Below are 20,798 nucleotides of genomic sequence, written 5' to 3'. Positions count from 1 at the left end.
GCACCGTCAAGGTGCAAGTATCAGTAATTTGTCCAGGGAATGTGAGGCTGGATCATCACTTTGGCCTGAAGGTGCACAAAGCACAGGGAAGAGGCCCTGGACTGATACACCCGCCTTTACCTTGTGCAGAAAGGATTCACATCTGAGTGACATGTACACTGCTCATCAGAACAAGAAGCCAGAGGCAAGGAGACATTCCTGGGAGTTTAATGACAATAGTGAACAGCATGTACAGGTGATTGACACCCTTGCCCAGGCTGTGCACCTTCTTAACTTTTCTAACCCTGCCACTACATCTTGGTGCCCCCCAGCCATCTTCAGCAGAGGAGGACACAGCCTGCTGACTTCTACCGTCTGACTGATGACCTTGGCAGGCATCCTCTGGAGGGCTGAGACCTGGAGGGCCCTGGCCTGTTTTATGTGTCCTGCTGTGCGGCAGTGGCACCCTCCTCAGTCTGTGGAGCCGGAGCTGCCTGAGGTCGCAGGAAGAAGGGAATTGGATGGGCCTGGCATTCCTGGAGACACCTGGATGGATGGCCCGAGGAGGGTACAGCTGTTGATCCACTTCCCTATAGGTGCCCAAGGGCCCCTGGCTGATTCCTTGAGGAGAAGGGGTAGCTGGAGTGAGATCAACCTGCCCCGCACCCCTCTCATTTACCTACTGTTGGATGCCAACTATAGCGTCAGCGATGGAGTTCAGCCCACGCAGCAGTGCAGGAGCAACATCCTGGACCAAAGTTTCCATGGCAGCCACCATCGTACTAGTTTTGACTTTGGTGCATTCGCATGCCAGCGTTATCACCTCAGCCTGAAGGCAGGTGGGCTCCTCCATCATGCCTTGCAATCTGAGGAGTGCAGCAGACATCCCTACCTGATGTTCCCGAGCTTGCCTTTGCAGCTCCAGTAACTGTGACGTGACTTGGACTCAGCAAATTTCTGGTCTCCAGCAGTCCTCCAAGTGCCGGACACCTGGCAAGTCCCTGCTGCCGCCTGCTATGGATCAGACAGTGCGATGTGCTCACCAGATTGTGATCCCGAGGCTCCTGTAAAGCTAGGTCCCTCTGAGGTGTGTGTCTCTGCACTGGTGGAGGGTGTGGGTTAGCGCTGTGATGGGACTTCAAGGAGGGTGCCTCCAGATTCCCCTTCAGAAGTTTCTTCGAGGCTTGTTTGGAGGCCCTGGGTCATGCACTCTGTCGGCTGTTTCCCAGATGTACCTACAGAAGCAAAGGGAGATAATAGTGCATGGCAGTGGCCTGTGAAAGGGGTCACTTCACTCACAGCCAAGGTCATCACAGTCAGCAGGCTGTCTCCACCTCTGCTGTAGATGGCCAGGGAGCACCAACATCTGATGGATGTTGCACTGCTGGATCCTCACTTGGTAGACACTGCCGACCTCACTGTTAACACAGGAAAAGTCCAGATCCTCGCTGGCCAGCTGGATGGCTTTGTTTCAAAGTCTGTGAGGATCTTGATTTCAGGCATTTCTCTATCAGTCTGCAACTTCTCCCTCTTGTTGTGCTTGTCCTGCATGAATAGAGATGGACAGAGTGTAAACAGGATGCCTGCCATGCCAGGTGATAATTATGCCTTGCATATGTGGGTGGTGAGTGGTCCCATGGATGGGATCAGGGTAATGAAGGTGTGTGTAAGAGAGTGAATGATAATGTCCCTTGAACTGGCAGTGAGTGAGGATACTGTGGATGTGTGATGGGTTTGTGAGTGTGTGATTTGAGAGTGATGAGAAGAGTGACTTACCTTGGTGGAACAGATGAGACCAAAGATCCTCTTGCAGCACTGGGCGACTGTCCACTTTTGCAGGGCGTTGGCACTGACCATCGCTGCCACCACCTCCCAAGCCAGATTAGTGAGGTTGCTGCCCATCCTGCGGCCAGAGCTGGGGTAGAGAACATCACAGCGAGCCTCCACCATGTCCAAAAGATGCTCGAGGGATGCGTCCTTGAACTTGGGGGTTGCAGTCTTTTTGCCTTTCAGGGCCATGTCTTCTCTGCAACAGTCGTGGGCTGGAAGCACTGAGATGTGTGTGCGCGACTGGGCTTTACATATGGCGCCTGTTGTGATGAAACGGCAAGGTGATGGTATGGCAGGTGAGTGAGAGCCTGCCTGCAATGGAGACGGCGTGTTTCCTGGGAATGCATAATTAATGCGGCAGGTTTGGGAACATACGGTGTTAAAAGTGCCACTGCGGCAGGCAGGTAAAACGTCGTTATTCTGAAACAATAATGCCAGGTCTTTAAATCAACCACTTCAATCTATAATGTAGCTGATCAGAAGTTAATATTTCCTGGTCAGAAAAAAATCTGCTATTCTGTAGTTTAGCAACATACCATAGATGTACAATTTGGTCCCACAGGAGGCCACTATTATATTATGTTTTCATTAAGCACCAAGCTCATGCACTGAGATTGTTTAACCTTTGACAAAAAGCTAAAAAGTTAAATATGCAAAGCACATAAAAATATTTTTACTCTCATTCATGGAAAGGGCAACCAAAGTAAAAAGAAATACATATTATGGCTCCTATACCATAATCACCTGTAATCTTTGCCTTGATTACTCAGGAAGTACAGAAATGGAGCATAAACCATGAATAAGAGGGGGAACCTAACACCAATCAGTGAAAAGGCCTTAGGATAGATTTTTGATCTGTATGCAGTTTACACCCTAATAGTTTGAAATGGATGTTACGTTTTGCTGAAGTGATGGGAGGAATCTTCTGTTCTGGAGGTCAATTCCGGTGGCGGGCGGGAAAGTCGGTGTGATTCCCGCTTGGCGGCGGGACAGCTGGATATGCGTGATCTTCTGCTGTTCAGCTCATTATTATACATTCGCGAGTAGCATGGCAAATCTTGTGGCGGAGCAGGCAGGAAGTCACCCACCCTGCTGTTACCTCATGGGGTCGAAGGTCCAGGAGTCGCATTTAAACGGCACCTGGACAACCATTCACTCATTGCAGGCCAGGAGCTCCGCATTACTCCTCCAGAATCGTTGAGGCCACAGCTCATCCTGGAGAAGCTGACAGATGTCAGCAACCACATTTCGGGATAGACGAAGGCCACTTTGGCATTGCCTTTTTCTCATTTCTAGATAAGAGCACCGCTTGCAGTGGATGTGGAATCCACTGCACTCCACGTTGCAGTGGACCCTGTTTGTCAGCATCTTGACCTTCTTGAGGCCTTGCTGCATCTTGCTGGTCAGGCCTTTGCTCCTCTTGGCCCTGAGCCAACCTGCGATGGATTTGTGGATCTGCAAATGAATTGAAGTGATAAATTTAGTGAGCTAGTGTCCTTTACAGGTTTCCCCCCATCTCAAAGCCAGCAGGCCAATGCTAAGCCCTTTGCCTGGCCTCTATACAGACATGGCATCCCTACCCACCCACGAGTCAGGGACAAACCTGCTGCTGTATGGGCTTTACCATAGAGAGGAAAACACAACTGAGCATGGTTGATATCCAGGTATCCCTTAAGTCAGCTACTTGGGCTGACATTGAACTCCACGCATGCGAAAAGACCCTCGTCCCACTTCAATGGACCTCACTTACTGGCTAACTGCGTGATCAAGGTCAGATTTGAAAAATGGTGCACGTCACATTTCAGACTCGCTCCACCACCTTCCACCGTCCTGTTGTCACCCACCAACTTACCCTCATCACCCTTGACCCACCCAATATGACCATTCCTCTCCCCTCTGTCACCCTTGAACCTCCCCCGTTACCTTGGACCCTTCCCTCCATGCCTTCCCTCCCCTCAGAGCCGACATCCATTACCGTCCCCTCCTATTATCTGAGCCACCTGTCCAGCCCTTCTCCATGACACCCCCAACCCCTCCCATGAGACCTTCATCTACCAAGCTCTCAACCTGGACCTGCCATCTTACTGCATCCCACTCCTCTCTCTAACTGTGACTGTTCCCCCCTATCACCAGTACCCTAAGTTCACTCCCAGGACCCCACTGTCGACACCACAGACCCCACCCTCTAAGACATTCTTTCCTCCCGCTTCCTCAGAAATTCTCCCCTCTCCAGACAGACACTCTCTTCCTTACCAACACCCCCCCACCCCCCCAACCTTCCCCAGACACTCTTACTGCACCCGCTTAGCCTGCGTCCTATGCCCAGCCTTGGTGCAGCTTTTGCTATCAGTAGTCGATATGAGTGAAGTTATGTGGGGTCCCCAATAAGGCGAAAGCAGCATCTACAGACCTCAAAGTCATGGAAGAGGTGACGCTCGCCAGGTGCAACACCACTTATAAGCAGTAATAAAATTAAACATCCTGAATTCTCACTGGCAGAGAACTTAATTTGGAGGGTGAATTTAATTCTGACGAGGGGGCCTTTTAATGAACATGCATGAGATGCTAATGCATGCAAATGGGGTTCCCGACATTGTTCATCAGGAAGCTCAACCTGCTTTTAAACCTCCTTGAAAGTTGGGAGAAAAAATACAAAGTGTATCCTGTTGTCGGGAAACAGATTTTTTTGCCTCCCATCAAATCAAATGCAGGCGCCCACTACAATCCCCACTGCTGGCAGGACCGGAAGATTCCGCCCATGTGTTTTGGATACAACTTTATCAGCTTACCATGCTAAAGAAAGAAATTGCATTTTTATAATACCTTTCATATCCTCTGGACACCCTAACACAGTCCTCAACCAATGAATGAGACCTAGGTTGTAGTGGCTGTTACTACGTAGTCAAATATTTAGGACGGAGTCAGTTTCTGCACACCAGAATCCCACAAACCACAAGATGATGAATGACCAATTCATATGATTTAACGGTATTGGTCAGAACACCAGGTAACTCAGTTGCTCTCCTTCTAATTGTGCCAATTCATGTTTTACAGATGTGATTACATAGGAAAAAGGGCACAGTATCAGGCCATTTGGCCCAACCAGTGCATACTAGTAGTTGTGCTCCACTCGAGCTTGCTCCCATCTTTCCTCATCTAAATGTTTCATTGTAATGCACTAGTCCCTCCTCCCTCAAATCCTTGACTAGCTCCCCCATAAATTCATCTGCACTATTTGCTTATACTGCTCCCTGTTGGAGCAAGTTCCACATTGTCACCACTCCTTGGGTAAAGAAGTTTCTTCTGAATTTTCTATGGGATTTTTTGGTGAATATCTTATGTTGACGGCCTCTAGTTATGCTCTGCTTCATAAGTCTAAACATTCTCTCTGTATCCACTATCAGAACCTTTCATAATTTTAAAGACTTCTGTTAGGTCATCCCTCAACCTTTTTTCCAAAAGAGACCCAGCCTGTCAATCCTCTCCTGATATGTATGCCCATGCATTTCTGTTATTATCCTTGTAAATCTTCTCTGCAGCCTCTAAAGTAACTCTGTCCTTTTTATAATATGGCGACCAGAACTGCACTCTAAGTGTGGTCTGTCCTACTAACTAATCTCAGTGACAGCACTGGTTGCAATTACTTAATAAAATTATTTTGCAATTTTGAGGGGAAAATCAGCCAGGACTTCCATTTCTTGTAGATATCCAATAACTCTGCTGAATTGTGTATGTCCATCGAGTGGGGACAATTTTAAGCTTAACTGTGATTATCACCAAAGTGAGATCGTCAACCAGTACTTACTGTCTGGATCTAGACATTAAGAATAGACACAAAGACAAAAATAGCTGGAAAAACTCAGCAGGGCTGACAGCATTCGCGGAGAGGAATACAGTTAACGTTTCGAGTCCATATGACTCTTCATCAGAATGGATGAAGAATAGACACTTGGCTGAAGTACTGTTGGGAGGCAAAATCAGAAAATGCTGGAAAAGCTCAGCAGGTCTGGCAACATCTGTGGAGAGAGAAACAGAGTTAACATTTTGAGCCCACATGTCTTCTTCATAGCTGACTGTTGGGAGGCTGCTGGTGGTGGAATCAAACCCAAACATGAAGAAAAGAAACAATTTGGGCAACAACGGAAGTAAACACAAACAATAAAGAAAAAGAGAGATTGATTCTGAAAATCTGCAAGGCCATTGATGTAGAGGTGACAGTTCCATCTAACAAGCGAACCTGTTGATAATCCTGGTGTAAACTGCTGGATTACAGATGGGTTTGCTGTTCTTTGAAAGCAATTCCCACATAACATGAGAGTACTGCTCTTGTGAGAATGGAAACTTCATGTTTAGGCCTTTAAGTAGCCTAAAATGACTGAAGGTTACAGCTGCTTGCTGGGGATAAGTAATGAACATCTTGCATATTGAGATAATTATGAGGTAGCTGTAATTGATAGGTAATGTAAGACTTTGTGACACGTATAATGTATGTATTTTAATGGGAGAACAGGCAGACGCCTCCAACGAAAGGAGCAGCAAGGATTTTGGTTTGACATTTCACCTGAAAGATAGCATCAGTGACAATGGCTGGGATTTTCCAGCCCTGTCGCAGGTGGGACCCGCCGTGGGCAAGGCGGCGCCTCAGCCAGAAGTCCATTGACTTGCAACCGGACCGGAAGGTGTGGTAAGTCCCGCCCAGTGTAGTAGTCCCTCGACCACATTGAATTATGACCACCTAGATTATGTGGTCAAATCCTTTAATGGGCTAAGCCAAGCTGATACTTTTTTTGAAAAACTTAAGGTGCAGATTTGGATGTTCCCAGACTTCTCATTTCTTGGTATCATATAAATGAATCATGGTTCTAATAAACTTTCTAAAATGGGCTGTCTGAAATTGCATGATACTCCAACAGTGGCCCCTGTTAATTATATCAATTAGAGCTAGGTACTTACAACTGGAGGCATTGATTAGATGGTTCCTTGAGCACATATAAAGTGACACTGTTACAGTGTCCCTTTAAGGGGTGGGTCTTCAGTGAATTGGTTTAATTGATTATTTGTTTTGCTCCAAAGAGTATAAAGAGACACTTACTGACGTAAGAGTTGAGTGGAGTCGAATATATATACCTGTAATGTTTCACCCTGTGAATAAATCTATGCTAAAGAGAGACTGGTTTTGGATTCTTCATTCACTAATAGGTTATTAGGAATATAACAGCTTAAACAAATTCAACATAATGGCCGGGATTTTACAGTCGGCGTGCAGGGGCAGGCCCGACACACCGGTGCATAAAATGACGCATGATGATGTCGAGCATGCGTCCCGATGTTATCGCGCTTTCTCACGATGTTTCGTTCGACAGGTATGCGCTGGAGTTGGCTGCATGCCCATCGATAATTGATAGGCCTATTAAAACCATTAACGAAGCAATCAAAGTCAAATTTACGCTGCCCGTCCAACCTTACAGTGGGTGGGCAGACGAAAAGGCAAAGCGGCCCCTTTTTTAGGAAACCTCATCCACGAGCGGGATGGGGTTTCCTAAAGCGTTTATGAAATAAATTTTTAAAAATTCTGAAAAATAAAATCACCTCATGTGACATTAAATTTTTATTCCAATTATTTATTTTTTTCTAAAGCGCTTCAATCTCCCGGAGCTGCCCCAGAGAGATTGAAGTGCTCTTTCGCGAGCATGCGCAAAAGGGCACTGTCCCCAACTCTCCCTCCTCTTCCCACCCGCACAGGTAGCACTCACCATTCGCTTATTACGCTGGGCGGGCCTTTATTGGCCTGCCCGTGTAAAATGGCGGTGCGGAGCCGATTGCAGGTGGCAGTCGGCTCTGTGACTGCCCCTGCCCGCTCCTGCTGAGCCTTCCCGATGCGGGAAAAACTCAGGCCAATGTATTTTGGCTTCATTTCCAATACTAGAATTCCATTTATTTTTATTGCCTTTTCTATCTGCAATTCCATCATTAAAATTCGCTGTATGTTCACCTCAGGATTCCTGCCTCTACACTCTGTTAGTAATTCTGTTGCTCGTGTATATTTCCTTTCACCATTCTGTTGAAGAAGACTTCAAATTTCTTGTTGAACAGCTTCTGTTCCATTTCTGCCAACTCTTGATCAATACAAGAATGGAATCATCTCTGATTTGCACTAAGTGCGGTAGCGGGCAGGTAAAATGACATTTTACCTGCTGGCTGCAATGGTAGCTTTTCACGCCGGATTGTCCCAAACCCGTTGCATTAATTATGCATTCCTGGGAAACACGCCATTTCCATGGCGGGTGGGCTGTCATTTGTCTACCATGCCATCACCTCGCCGCTTCATCACGCCGGCTGCCATATTTAAATGCAGCCGTGCATACACCTTTCAGCGCTTCCAGCCCATGACTGCTCAAAGAAGACATGGTCTCGAAAGGCAAAAAGACTGCAGTCCCCAGGTTCAATGACGCATCCCTGGAGCACCTTTTGGACACATTTGAGGCCTGCCATGATGTCCTTTGCCCACGCTGTGGCTGCAGGATGGACAGCAACCTCACTAGTCTGGCTTGGGAGGCAGAGGCAGCGGTGGTCAGTGTCAACATCCTGTAAAAGAGGACAGCCGCCCAGTGCCACAAGAGGATTAATGATCTCCTCCATTCCACCAGGGTAAGTCACTCTTCTCATCACTGTCAACTCACACACTCACAAACCCGAACACATCCACCCCATTCGCTGCCAGGTCAAGGGACATCAGCATTTACTCTCTCATACAAACCTTTATTGTCCTCATCCTATCCATGGGACCACTCACCATCCACACATGCCAGGCATACCTTTCATCTAGCCTGGCAGGCGACCTGCTTACACTCTCTCCATCTCTATTCATGCAGGACAAGCTGGCACACAACAAGAGGGAGAGGTCGCTTACTGGTGGAGGAATGCCTGAAATCAAGGTTTTCATAGACTTTGAAAATAAAGCCACCCAGCTGGCTGGCAAGGATCTGGTCCGTTCCTGTGCTGATGATGTTGGCAGTGCTCTACCAAGTGAGGATCCAGCAGTACAACATCCATCAGACAATCATGCCCTGAGTGATGGGTTCTGTCTCACAGGCCTCTGCCATGCTCTAATTATCTCTCCTTGCTTTTGCAGGGAAATCTGAAAAACAGCTGACGGAGCCCACGACCCAGGGCCTCCAATCAAGGCCCGAAGAAACCTCTGAAGAGGGTTCTGAAGGCGCTCTCCTTGAGGTCCTGTAACAGTGCTCACCCACACCCTCCACCAGCGCAGAACACACACCTTGATGGGACCTAGCTTTAGAGTAGCCTCGGGATCAAAATCTGGTGAGCACATCGCACTTTCTGATCCACAGCAGGAGGCAGCAGGTGTCAGCACTTGGAGGACTGCTAGAGGCCAGAAATTTGCTGAGTCTGAGTCAGATGATGAGCCTCTGGACTCGGTCATGTCACAGTTGCTGGAGCTGCAAAGGCAACATCAGCAAGGGATGTCTGCTGCACTCCTCATATTGCAAGGCATGATGGAGGAGTCCATCCACCTTTAGGCTGAGGTGATAGCGCCGGCATGCCAATGCACTGAGGTCAATACTGGCAGGATGGTGGCCGCCATGGAGACCTTGGTCCAGGATATCACTCCTGCACTGCTGCGTGGGCTGAACTCCTTCGCTGGTGCCGTAGTTGGCCTTTAACAATGTGTACATGAGAGGGGTGCGGGGTAACTCTCTAGTGTATGACCCTGATCACAGAGCGCAAGCAAGCTGCCCATAGCCACACTGGAGTCAGACATTCTCAGAAGCTGTGTGAAGATCTATGGAGTGTCCTCACTGCATGTCGTCATCATCCTCCTGCAATCGAGCGACTATTAGGGCCTCCACTGAGCGTTATCACAGAGGGTACGTGCACTGCCATAAGCCAGACTGAGTCAAACATTCATAGATGCAACGTGAGGATCTTACGGTGTCACCTCACTGCATGTCGTCATCATCTTCCACAAATCTAGCATCTATGAGGACCTCCCTGCCTCGTCTGGCCAATGCGAGGGCCTCATTGCCGTCATCGTTGCCTTTGAGGATCTCCTCACCCTCATAACAGTTGACGTCCTCCTCATCGGAGAAGACCTCCCCTCCTGCATCTCATCCTCAGTCAGCTCCTCTCCCTGTTGCAGTGCCAGGTTGTAAAGGGCGCAGCAGGTGACGATGATGCGTGACACCATCTCTGGACTATATTGCAGGCTCCACTAGACCAGTCCAGGCTTTGGAACCTCATTTTCAGCATCCCGATGGTTTGCTACACTGAGTTGCGAGTTGCAGCATGAGCTCCATTACACCGACGCTCTGGTGCAGTCTGCGGCTGCCGCAAGGGTGTCATCATCCGTGTCTTCTGAGGGTATCCCTTGTCCCTGAGAAGCCATCCCTGCAGCCACTGTGGACCCTGAAGATGTCAGGAATCTGTGACCGACTGAGAACTTAGGAGCCATGCACACTCCTGGAAACCGTGCGCAGACCTGCAGGATGTGTTTGTGGTGGTCGCATACCTGATGCACATTCAGCAAATGGAATCCTTTGCAGTTGACATGGTTGACCGTGTGTTGCAACAGAGATCTGAGCACCACATGAGTGCAATCAATGGCACCCTGCATCTGTGGAAAACCCTAGATCAGGGCAAATCCCAGTACTCTTGCGTCTTGGCTGTCTTGGTCCCGGGCGAAATGCACAAAGTTGTGTACCCTTGCAAATATGGCATCTGTGACCTCATGGATGCATTTGTTGGTGGAGGCCTTAAGATATCCCACAGAGGTCACCTGTGGAGCCCTGAAAGGAGCCAATGGCATAGAAATTGATTGCCACTGTCACTTTCACGGCCACTGGCAGTAGATGCGCTCCATGTCCATGTAGCGCCAAAACTTGCAGTAGCTGGCAGACTTGACCAACCAGTTCCCTAGCCATGCACAATGTTCAACGACACTGGTTCTCGGTCATCTGCAGGAATGAAAGGCAGTGTTTACACACCCTGGGTCTATTTAGGTATCGACCTGTGATGGCTCGCTGTGGCTCTTCGGCGGTGTGTGCGGGAGCCCCAGCTGCCTGTTCTTCCAGAGGGTGCTGCTCCTCCCTCTGCGCAGCCAGGCATCTCAGTCGCTCTTTTCTCTGTCAGCTTTGCTCTCTGTACATCACAAGGCATACAGCTATGTCACCAGGCTCCATGATCCTGGTGCACTCCTCCTGCAGGATGAAAGAGAGATGCTTGGGTTAGCTTGGGTATGCTAAGTATCTGTCCTGGTTAAATCTGAAGGCTCTTTAACACATCCCGAAGAGAGTTGGTCACCACTTGGTCGGCCAGAGTTTAGTGCGCTGCATGACTGCCTGAAACTCCACCTTCCTCCACCCCAATCCACTGGACTGATTGGCAGCAGATTTGCCCATTGGACTGCATGCTGTGCTCTCAGCTCAGGCCAGGCAGTTTCCTAACCTGCACTGCAAGGCTGCACTGTTAGCTTGAACCAAGGGGGAGAGTGGTCCAAACCAGGATGATGACATCAGAAGGGGCTGTGAGCGCCTCCTCCAATGACTGCTCCACGGCCAGTTTTAGCAAGGAGATTATACAATGTGCCCAGTTGCCCAACTGCTCTGCAGTCCACTAAAATGTTCATTAATTTGCAGTGTGTGCCCGAGGGGTGAAAAGCTCTGGAGCACTTGGCACTTTGATGCCTCAGTGTTGCTTGTGGCCGATAAGCTAGAGGCCGGACTCCAATCATATCAATGTGGCTGCGCCTGAACTATCTCAGCTGCAGAGGAATGGTCACCTTATAAAAGGTTTCCCTAATAAGTAGCTGCTTCCCTCGCTGACCCCTCCCCCCACCCTGCATGTGCTTGTGCGTTTCCTTGAATCACAGGGCAACCTTTGCAAACCCCCCCCCCCCCCCCCCCCCCCGGCCACAAAGCGGCCTCAACTGCACAGCAGCCTTTGCCCTCCACCCGAAGTCATGTCAACTGCAGGGCAGCCGTTGCCACCACCTCCCACTACCCAAAGTCACCTCAACCACAGGGCAGCCTTTGCACCCCTCCCAAAGTCACCTCAACCGCAGGGCAACCTTTGCCCCCACCCCCCCACGTGTCTCAACCTTGAAGCCCAATAGGTGTCCCTCACGATCGCTCTGCAACGTTACTGTGCACTCATCTCCAAGTTTCCCTCAAAGTGCACGCCATTTATATGCTATTCTGAAACACATTGGCGTGATCATGGACGATCCAGTGGGAGGGTATGAGTCTGGCGGGCTGGCCTTATGTTAATATGCTGATGTATTACAATGAGGTTCCCGACGTCCGATGGTGGGGAGCATGGCCCGGAATTGACGGGCTGAGTGGATGATCAGAAATTGGTTCCATGAGATCGTGAAACCGATTTTTGGCCTTCTCGCCATATTGTCTGCTCACGCCACCGAACATGCCTGACACCAGCAGGCACAGACAATTCTGCACTAAGTCTTCTTGTAACCTCCCGCATTCCCTTTCAGTATTGGTGTTACACCCATCCCTTACCTTGAGATACCTGGCATTATCAGTGTCATCATTGTTCCATAGGCTTTATCCTTTTTCAAGTTACTAAACAGCCCAAATGCAGGGCAGCAGTTGCCACCACCTCCCACCACCCAAAGTCACTTTTTTTAATAAGGATGAATCCTGTGCAATTGGAAGATAGGTAGTGGTGCTGCATGGGGGGTCGGTCTCTACTAGAGCCCTGCAGAGAGCTGTTGCTGTTTAGCGTCTTTAGCAATGATTTGGAGGAAGCATCAGGAAAACTGTCCACAAATTCTTGGATGATAAAAATGCAAATATTGGAAAATAGAGAAAAACAAATTACAGGCGGATCTAAATGTGATGGGCTAATTGGCCCACATTTGGCATCATTCTATATGACATTATGCTCAAATTATTATATCAATCAAATTTAGGTGCTACAAAATATAATGTAGCCCACAAAGAAAATGTGAAAAGAAGAATGGTGAGTTCTCAGCCTAGTCCCTAGTCGTAGCTTCATATAATATTTTAAATCAGAGGCCTTATGGGAGGCACAGTCTTTTAGGTAACTGATTCTTTGAGTAGTAGTAACACTGATAGTCAAAGAATGAGCCCATTCATAGAGTTCAGGGCAAAAAGGCTAGGTCAAGTTTCTAAGAAACTAAAGGGAGAGATGGAATCAACTGTACAGCAGGAAAATTATCATCATATTGAAGACCGGACATTCAGTTTTTTTTCACAACAAAAACAGAATTACCTGGAAAAACTCAGCAGGTCTGGCAGCATCGGCGGAGAAGAAAAGAGTTGACGTTTCGAGTCCTCATGACCCTTCAGACAGTTCTGAATACAAGTTGAAAGAATCACATAAAGGTGTTTAAGCCAGCTGAAAAAACAAATGGTACATTAAAAGAGGAACCGCACCTTTTGGCTACACCTTTGTGTGAATATTTCCATTAATTCTTCATGTTGGAAGGCAAAAATCACAAGGCATGGGAATTACAAAACGTGACCATTTTGCAAAAGGCATGTTTACAAGATCACACAAGATACTTAGGAATGGGGAAGGCCATTTGGTCCATTTTATTTCATCCATCTGGAACAACTCTCCAATAACCTTTGCTGCATCTAATTGTTTTGTAAACAATTCAGAGTTTGCACCATCACCTCTCTGCCCAGAAATCCATTCTAAGTATTGATTCACTCCTTGCATGGTAAAGAGCTCATAAGTCCTCTGTACCTACATGGAATGTCCTAAAGTTACATTTTCCCAGTTTGAACAGGTGTTGCTTTGTCCTATTCCCACTATCTAATTTAAAGTAATGTTCCAGATTAACTTTTCCACCATTTAGTACCTTTCCTTTCTCGGATACCAACTTTGCAGGCTGAGAAGTCCAAATCTTTCCTGTCCTTCCTTATTAATTCAGCCCTCTGACAAACTAAGGACCTGATTTTAACTCTGTGGAAGTGAATGGGTTTTGAGTGAGTTTAAATCCAGGAATCAGCCACATGGCTCTTCCTTACACCGCTTCAAGTTCAAGAATGGTTTCTTTGTTTTTCGGTGAGCAAATTTGGGCGCAGTACTCAAGATGTGCTCCAATGAGTGCACTTGACAACTTCCTCTTGCTTATATCCTACCACTTTGGCTTTGTTGTTCAACTTCCTTTTGGCTTTGTTGATTGCTATTCTGCATTAGCTTGATATGTTGTGCCTAAATGGTGAGACCCAATGCATCCCTGATATTGAACTAATGGCCTCATTTACATCAAGATGGGTGCTATCAAGAGCAACAGCTAGCTCACATCGATGGAGTGATGGAAGATGCAGCAGTGATGCAATACATTTGTCAACTCTGACCCTAGGCTTTTAATCTATATTGGGTTGATTGAATAACTTTCCTGTTCTCACACATTCTTCTTAATCTCTTCATAGAGCAAACTGTTCTCAGTAGGTTGACCTGATGGCCTATAGCAAACCCTTAATGCTATTTTCACTAGAGGGCCAAGATTTTCCGTGCAGAGCCTGTTGAAGCCGAGATGGAAAATTTGGAGCCAGAAGTCCATAGGCTGTGGGTGGGAATTTCCCAGCAGGACAAGAAAATCCCGGCTGAAATTTCTATCCAGATTAGTTATTCCTGTAGCCTACTCACTTTCACAGAAAGACTTCATCCCCAATACCAGTTCAAAATTAGATGTGTCATTAATGTAAACGCCAATTATTGTTGGTAAAGTTTTCTGCCCAATAGATTGTGAGCTTTCATAACCGTATCATTTAATTACAAGCTATAAGCAAGAACGCGATTGATATAAAAACAAAAAAACTGCGGATGCTGGAAATCCAAAACAAAAACAGAATTACCTGGAAAAACTCAGCAGGTCTGGCAGCATCGGCGGAGAAGAAAAGAGTTGACGTTTCGAGTCCTCATGACCCTTCGACAGAACTTGAGTTCGAGTCCAGGAAAGAGCTGAAATATAAGCTGGTTTAAGGTGTGTGTGTGGGGGGCGGAGAGATAGAGAGACAGAGAGGTGGAGGGGGTTGGTGTGGTTGTAGCGACAAACAAGCAGTGATAGAAGCAGATCATCAAAAGATGTCAACAACAATAGTACAATAGAACACATAGGTGTTAAAGTTAAAGTTGGTTATTATCTAAACGAATGTGCTAATTAAGAATGGATGGTAGGGCACTCAAGGTATAGCTCTAGTGGGTTTTTTTTTATATTTTTATTTTATATAATGGAAATAGGTGGGAAAAGGAAAATCTTTATAATTTATTGGGAAAAAAAAGAAGGGGGAAACAGAAAATTTCTGTTTTCTGTTTCCCCCTTCTTTTTTTCCCAATAAATTATAAAGATTTTCCTTTTCCCACCTATTTCCATTATATAAAATAAAAATAAAAAAAAAAACCCACTAGAGCTATACCTTGAGTGCCCTACCATCCATTCTTAATTAGCACATTCGTTTAGATAATATCACCAACTTTAACTTTAACACCTATGTGTTCTATTGTACTGTTGTTGTTGACATCTTTTGATGATCTGCTTCTATCACTGCTTGTTTGTCGCTACAACCACACCAACCCCCTCCACCTCTCTGTCTCTCTATCTCTCCGCCCCCCACACACACACCTTAAACCAGCTTATATTTCAGCTCTTTCCTGGACTCGAACTCAAGTTCTGTCGAAGGGTCATGAGGACTCGAAACGTCAACTCTTTTCTTCTCCGCCGATGCTGCCAGACCTGCTGAGTTTTTCCAGGTAATTCTGTTTTTGAACGCGATTGATATGTATGTCTAAGAGCATTTTTATCACATGAGCCAGTGGCCAAAATATGAGAGGCTGGATACATTTAAACCAATGTGCATACGAATCAGAGAAACCCATTTTATGATTAAACTAACCTTGAAAGAGGAGATGTTTCTCTGATGTTTGGTCACCCTAAACAATATATCAACAGAGACTGAAGTATATCATGCAGGTGATTATTTACCATGCATACGCTTGCTGGATTCATTTCCAGAAGAAAAGCATTACTTATATAAAGTAACAATGCTGAGTATCATTGCTGGCATCCCTTGCCTCTGTCAGTGGAGTGCAGGAATGAATGTCTGGGCAGGAGTCCTACATGGATGTGTGATGAATTAAAAACAAAGCACTTAGAACACATCCTATGAACCAATGTTTTCAATTAAACTGTACAGTTTTCCTTTTTAAAGGGATTGATGCTTTGCTAATTTACAGATGGTAAAGCATTAAAACAGGAGGCATGATCCTTGAATGGGGTGACCTTGTGGTGGTGCATCCCAAGAAACAGAATTGGAACTTTATTATTTTCAGCTATGTTAAAGTAAGGTTGATAGTGCAACAGTTTTCCAGGATCTAACTGTTGACCTTAATCGACAGGGAAAAATATTGTGCTATGGGAACTGATTGGAAAAGGATTGGCGAGATCCTGGAAAATGTTCCATATTTTTGTCTCTTGGGAGCCATCCTCTTGACAAAGGCAGACATAGATGACAAAATTCTTCATCACTTTCAATGTGTCAGCTCAGCCTTCAGCCAACTGAGGAAAAGAGTATTTAAAGATCAGGATATCATACCCGAAACTAAGGTCATAGTTTGCCAGGCAGCAGTGAACTCTCCACTCCTATATGCATGAGACTTGGACAGCCTACAGCGGGTACCTCAAAGCACTGGAGAAGCACCATCAGGAGAGCCTTCGCAAGATCCTCCAAATCTGGTGGCAAGAAAGGCAGTCCAATAACAGCATCCTCTCCGAAGCCAATTTGCCCAGCATCGAGGTGCTAATCACTCAAAACCAGTTCTGCTGAGCAGGACACGTAGTTTGTATGCCTGACACGAGACTCATGAACAACTATTCTACTCAGAACTCAGTCTTGGCAGGACACTCCCAGGAGGACAATGGAAAGGCTTTAGGGATGTCCTCAAAGCATCTCTAAAGAGGTCAAATATCCCTGCCGTGGATATTTGGGAGGCCCGGGCTTGTGACTGAGCAAAATAGAGAAGACTCATTCGGGGAAGGCACTGAACACATCAAGAAATTTGTTAGCAATGTGCAGAGACGAAGTCGAGGCATCAGAGGAAGCACACAAACCTCCAAACAACCCATCTACCCAACCTTCAAGCACCACCTGCCCTACATTTGGCAGAGTCTGCAGATCATGCATTGGACTTATCAGCCATCTCAGAACCCATCGAGCCAGAGTGGAAGCAAGTCTTCCGCAATTCCAAGGAACTGCCTAATACTACAATAATATATTCATGCCTAACTAGTTTAGCGTGCAGTTTGAAGTTTTGACTTAGTACTGATAAATAATTTGAAATAAAGACAAAATTAATGTTCCTTGAATAAAATCAGAACAAGGGATCCTTTATGATTGGATGAGAAATTCCAAACTGAACAAATCAAAGCATGAAAATTGTTGGATCTATTGACTTGCAGTGGAGAGAGGTTCAAAGTGGGATAGTTCTGTAGACTTTATGCAAAGAAAATATGCTTTAATATCATTTAGCTGGCTAGACAACTGGGAAAAGCATACATAGCAAATACTCCAGCCATTTTTCAATTGGAGTCCTACAATTGGTGTATGATCCTGATTTGCATATTTTTAGCAAGTGCTCTGAATGACTAAAATGGATCTGAGACAATGTGGCATGTGGCTTATGTCCAACCCAGAAAAGGCATGATAGAATGCAACGCAAATTTCAAGTCGCTGTCTAAGACTTTTCTGCCATAGTGCACCGAGGGGCTGGGAAAGGTATAGACCCCTTGGGCTGTACGGCTCACAATAAATGTATGCATTGAATACTAATTGTATTATAATTGTATTGAAGAACCTCAGAGTGCAACATTATGTATGTTGATAACTCCAATACCATTGCACTGTCTGACTTTCTGTAATGACCGTATTGAAATGATTGTAATATTCATTGATTGTATTGAAGCACTCCGTGATCCATGTGTAAAAGTTGAATCTGATTGCACTTTTTGTGATGGTGATTTAGAAATATTTTGTAATGATCTTCCAGATATTTTATGAATAAAGTCTATTTTTGAAAAAAACACTCATTTTATGGGCACAGCTGTTGGCAGTAAATTGAAATTCATTTGAGGAGTGTTGTGATTTTCACCTGTTCATATGATAACCCCATTCAAAGAATAAGAAGCACTAGACTTTAAGATGAGGAATGAAGCTTTGCCATATGCAAATAGATTCTGAGTAAGAAAAATTCATAGAGGATACAGTTTACACTGTCAGATATCTGATGTACTGAAGGATTTGAAGTCATTGACTCTTCTTTTCACTTTGTACTATTTGCTTTGGATGATGAGTATGCCTATTCATGAGCTCAATCTTCTCAGAATGACTAATCTTGTGAGTATTGCAATTAAATCACATTTTCACCTCAGCCAGTTTATTTTCCATATCTTGCTCAGCTGGTGATTGTGTGCTGTATAGGTTAACGGGCTATGACCAATAAAATCAATTACATCCTCTGTTAAAATGACTTCAGTTTTAATGACCACTGACATTTAATCTTACCTAATTGGATGTAATTATTAATGAAGCCTTGTCTATACAATGCTGGATGATGCAGAATAAAGAAAGGTGATTATGCATTAGTTACGGGCTTGATTTTTAAACTTAATGAAAATCTTTGTCTAGAATCTCTAATATTTGTTTTACCTCTCCCCAAGGGCTGAGCAAGCTAAGGAGTGCTGCAGGTGTAGCGAGAAATGGATTTTCAGCAAAGCCTGACCTCCAGTCTCGAGAGACTGAGCGCCAAACTGTCCAGAGACTCAAGGACAAGTGTAAGAAGCAGGCCAAACAGCTACAATCTCTCCACGAACACTTAAAAAGAGCAAGCCTTAGCATTGAGGTTCTTGCTGTGACAACACAACATTTCCATCATAAAGTGAGTACATCCTTTATATAAAAACGCTGTTTATTTGGCTTCTGTAGGAAATTGTCAAACATCATTAATTTTTTTCATTAACAGAACACTGGTTTACAACCAGTTTTATCTTTTATATAGATAAAGTCACTGATTTAACAACAGTGTCATGCCAAAAACCTGTGCCGGTTTGGACTCAAAGGCATACTGGTAGAATTGTAATCAATAAGTCATAAGACATAATGGTTATTATCCTCTATTGAATTGTATATTACCTCCATTCTACAAAATTGCTTGAGGTTAGTGCCATTAATACTAGATTTGTTGTAATTTATAGTTGATTTGCAATAAAATTGTCAGTGCAAAAAATTGTTTACACCTTTGCAAGTTTCAAAGTGGCTTTGAATTGGGACTCATGAGTGACTTTTTAACTCATTAAGACCCATCCACTTGCACAGAGTTAAAATCAGGCTTAATGTATCCTTGTAAATCCACTTTCAGTTTTCTATGATTTGAATTATATTGTTTTGTTTTGCTGCTGGATTGCCAAATTCAAAACATAATTTTAAAAAAATGAATTGCACCTAAATTGGAGCACGATCCTGATGCAGCACATGGGGTGCATGCAGCTAATGAAGCTGGAAGCAGGACCACAGGAAATTAGTCAGTCGGCCAGCCTCGTTTGTTTAATACTGGCGACCTGCAGGTTCCAGTCAGGGTTGCAGGGGCAGCTTGAAGGCCTGAGGGAGGAAGGAAGATCAGTCAGCTCAGACACCAGCCCAGATGGTAATGAGTGTCTGAGGATGGATAGAGGGGTGAGAGACAATCAGGAGGAGGAAGAGTGAGTGACAGATGGCAGGGTCTTGTTCCATCTAGCTCCACAATAATATAAGTAAATAGAAACTTACCATTCAGGTAGCAGCCTTCAGCAGTCTCTTTAAAGGACGCTGGTTTGATTGTCAGGCACCTGAAAGTACTAACTTCAGCGTGCGCCAATGTTCATTCGCTTCTGAATTTTAGAACAGGGGCCTGAAATAGGCGTTGTGTCCCCTATATTCATGTACAAGGTTCTGTTACCAATAGGGCTTTATACATATGCTGCAGAATGTTTGTGCATGCACCACCTGCCATATTAGATGCTTAGGAGCCTGTTTTACACTGGGGAAATGAGCACAGCACCAATTAATTTCTAGGCCAAAAGGCCTTCTTCAATCGAGATATTGAAGTTTTTGGACTTAGTGCCACACTAGAGAGCTTTATTCACTGGCTATTCTTGCACATAGTTGCCGAATAAGTGACTGGAAAATTGTGCAGGGCCTATAGCTAAGTTTCAGATATGCATTCCTGGTAGATGAGGCTGTCCTCAAAGTTCACAAAGTTGGCGGGCCTATAGACCCTATTGAAAAAAGTGTATTCTGTAATTTTTAACCGAACAGTACTTTGCCAATCTGTTTCTTCCACAGTCCCATTCTAATTAAGTTTTAACTGATATATTGTGAATTTCAAGTTTAAAAATAAATAGGAGTGACAGAAGCTACAGAGAATATCCATTTCCTGGAGATTCCCAAATGATTCCATTTCTGAGCAGGTGATTATTTGAACATGGTTTTAAAAGATCTGCTTTGTTGAATATCTTTCAAAGGTTCATGCTGTCAGTTTACTTAAATGAGAAGCAGCAATTAAAAACTCAAACACTGCATTCTCAGAAACAAGGGGCAAAATTTAATGCCTTCCCCCACGACAAGCTTGGTAGTGGGGGCATTAAATCAGGCAGACCCTACCACCTCCCTACCACAGTCCCAATTAAGTCTACGGTGGAAAGGCCTGTGGACTGCCTTCTAGCCTTGCTGCCAGTTAAGGCTCTTTAGCGGGCAATTAATGCCCACTTGAGGGCCTCATCCCAAGACCCATGCAGGGAGCCCGAAAAGCAAACCTGCCGGGGTTACTTCCATGCCGCCAGAGGGGGTCACTTATTCAAAGGCCCTCAGTGCCTAATTGAGGGACCTGACATTGGAAAGGGAGGGGCCTGCTCAGACTCATCCTCCCACCCTTGCTGCTGACCCCCC

General features: G+C 45.4%; 1 protein-coding gene across 1 annotated transcript in view; it reads left to right on the top strand.

The window, feature by feature from the left end:
- LOC121284085 (microtubule-associated tumor suppressor candidate 2-like) overlaps positions 1-20,798 on the top strand; it is a 397,712-nt gene that overhangs the window by 275,439 nt on the left and 101,475 nt on the right. Inside the window, exon 9 of the mRNA XM_041199139.1 lies at positions 18,536-18,753. Within this exon, the coding sequence (XP_041055073.1) occupies positions 18,536-18,753 (218 nt within the window). The remainder of the gene's footprint in view (positions 1-18,535; positions 18,754-20,798) is intronic.

Source organism: Carcharodon carcharias, chromosome 11 (assembly GCF_017639515.1).
Source record: "Carcharodon carcharias isolate sCarCar2 chromosome 11, sCarCar2.pri, whole genome shotgun sequence".
Lineage (NCBI taxonomy): Eukaryota > Metazoa > Chordata > Chondrichthyes > Lamniformes > Lamnidae > Carcharodon > Carcharodon carcharias.
This window is presented reverse-complemented; position numbering and strand designations above follow the sequence as displayed.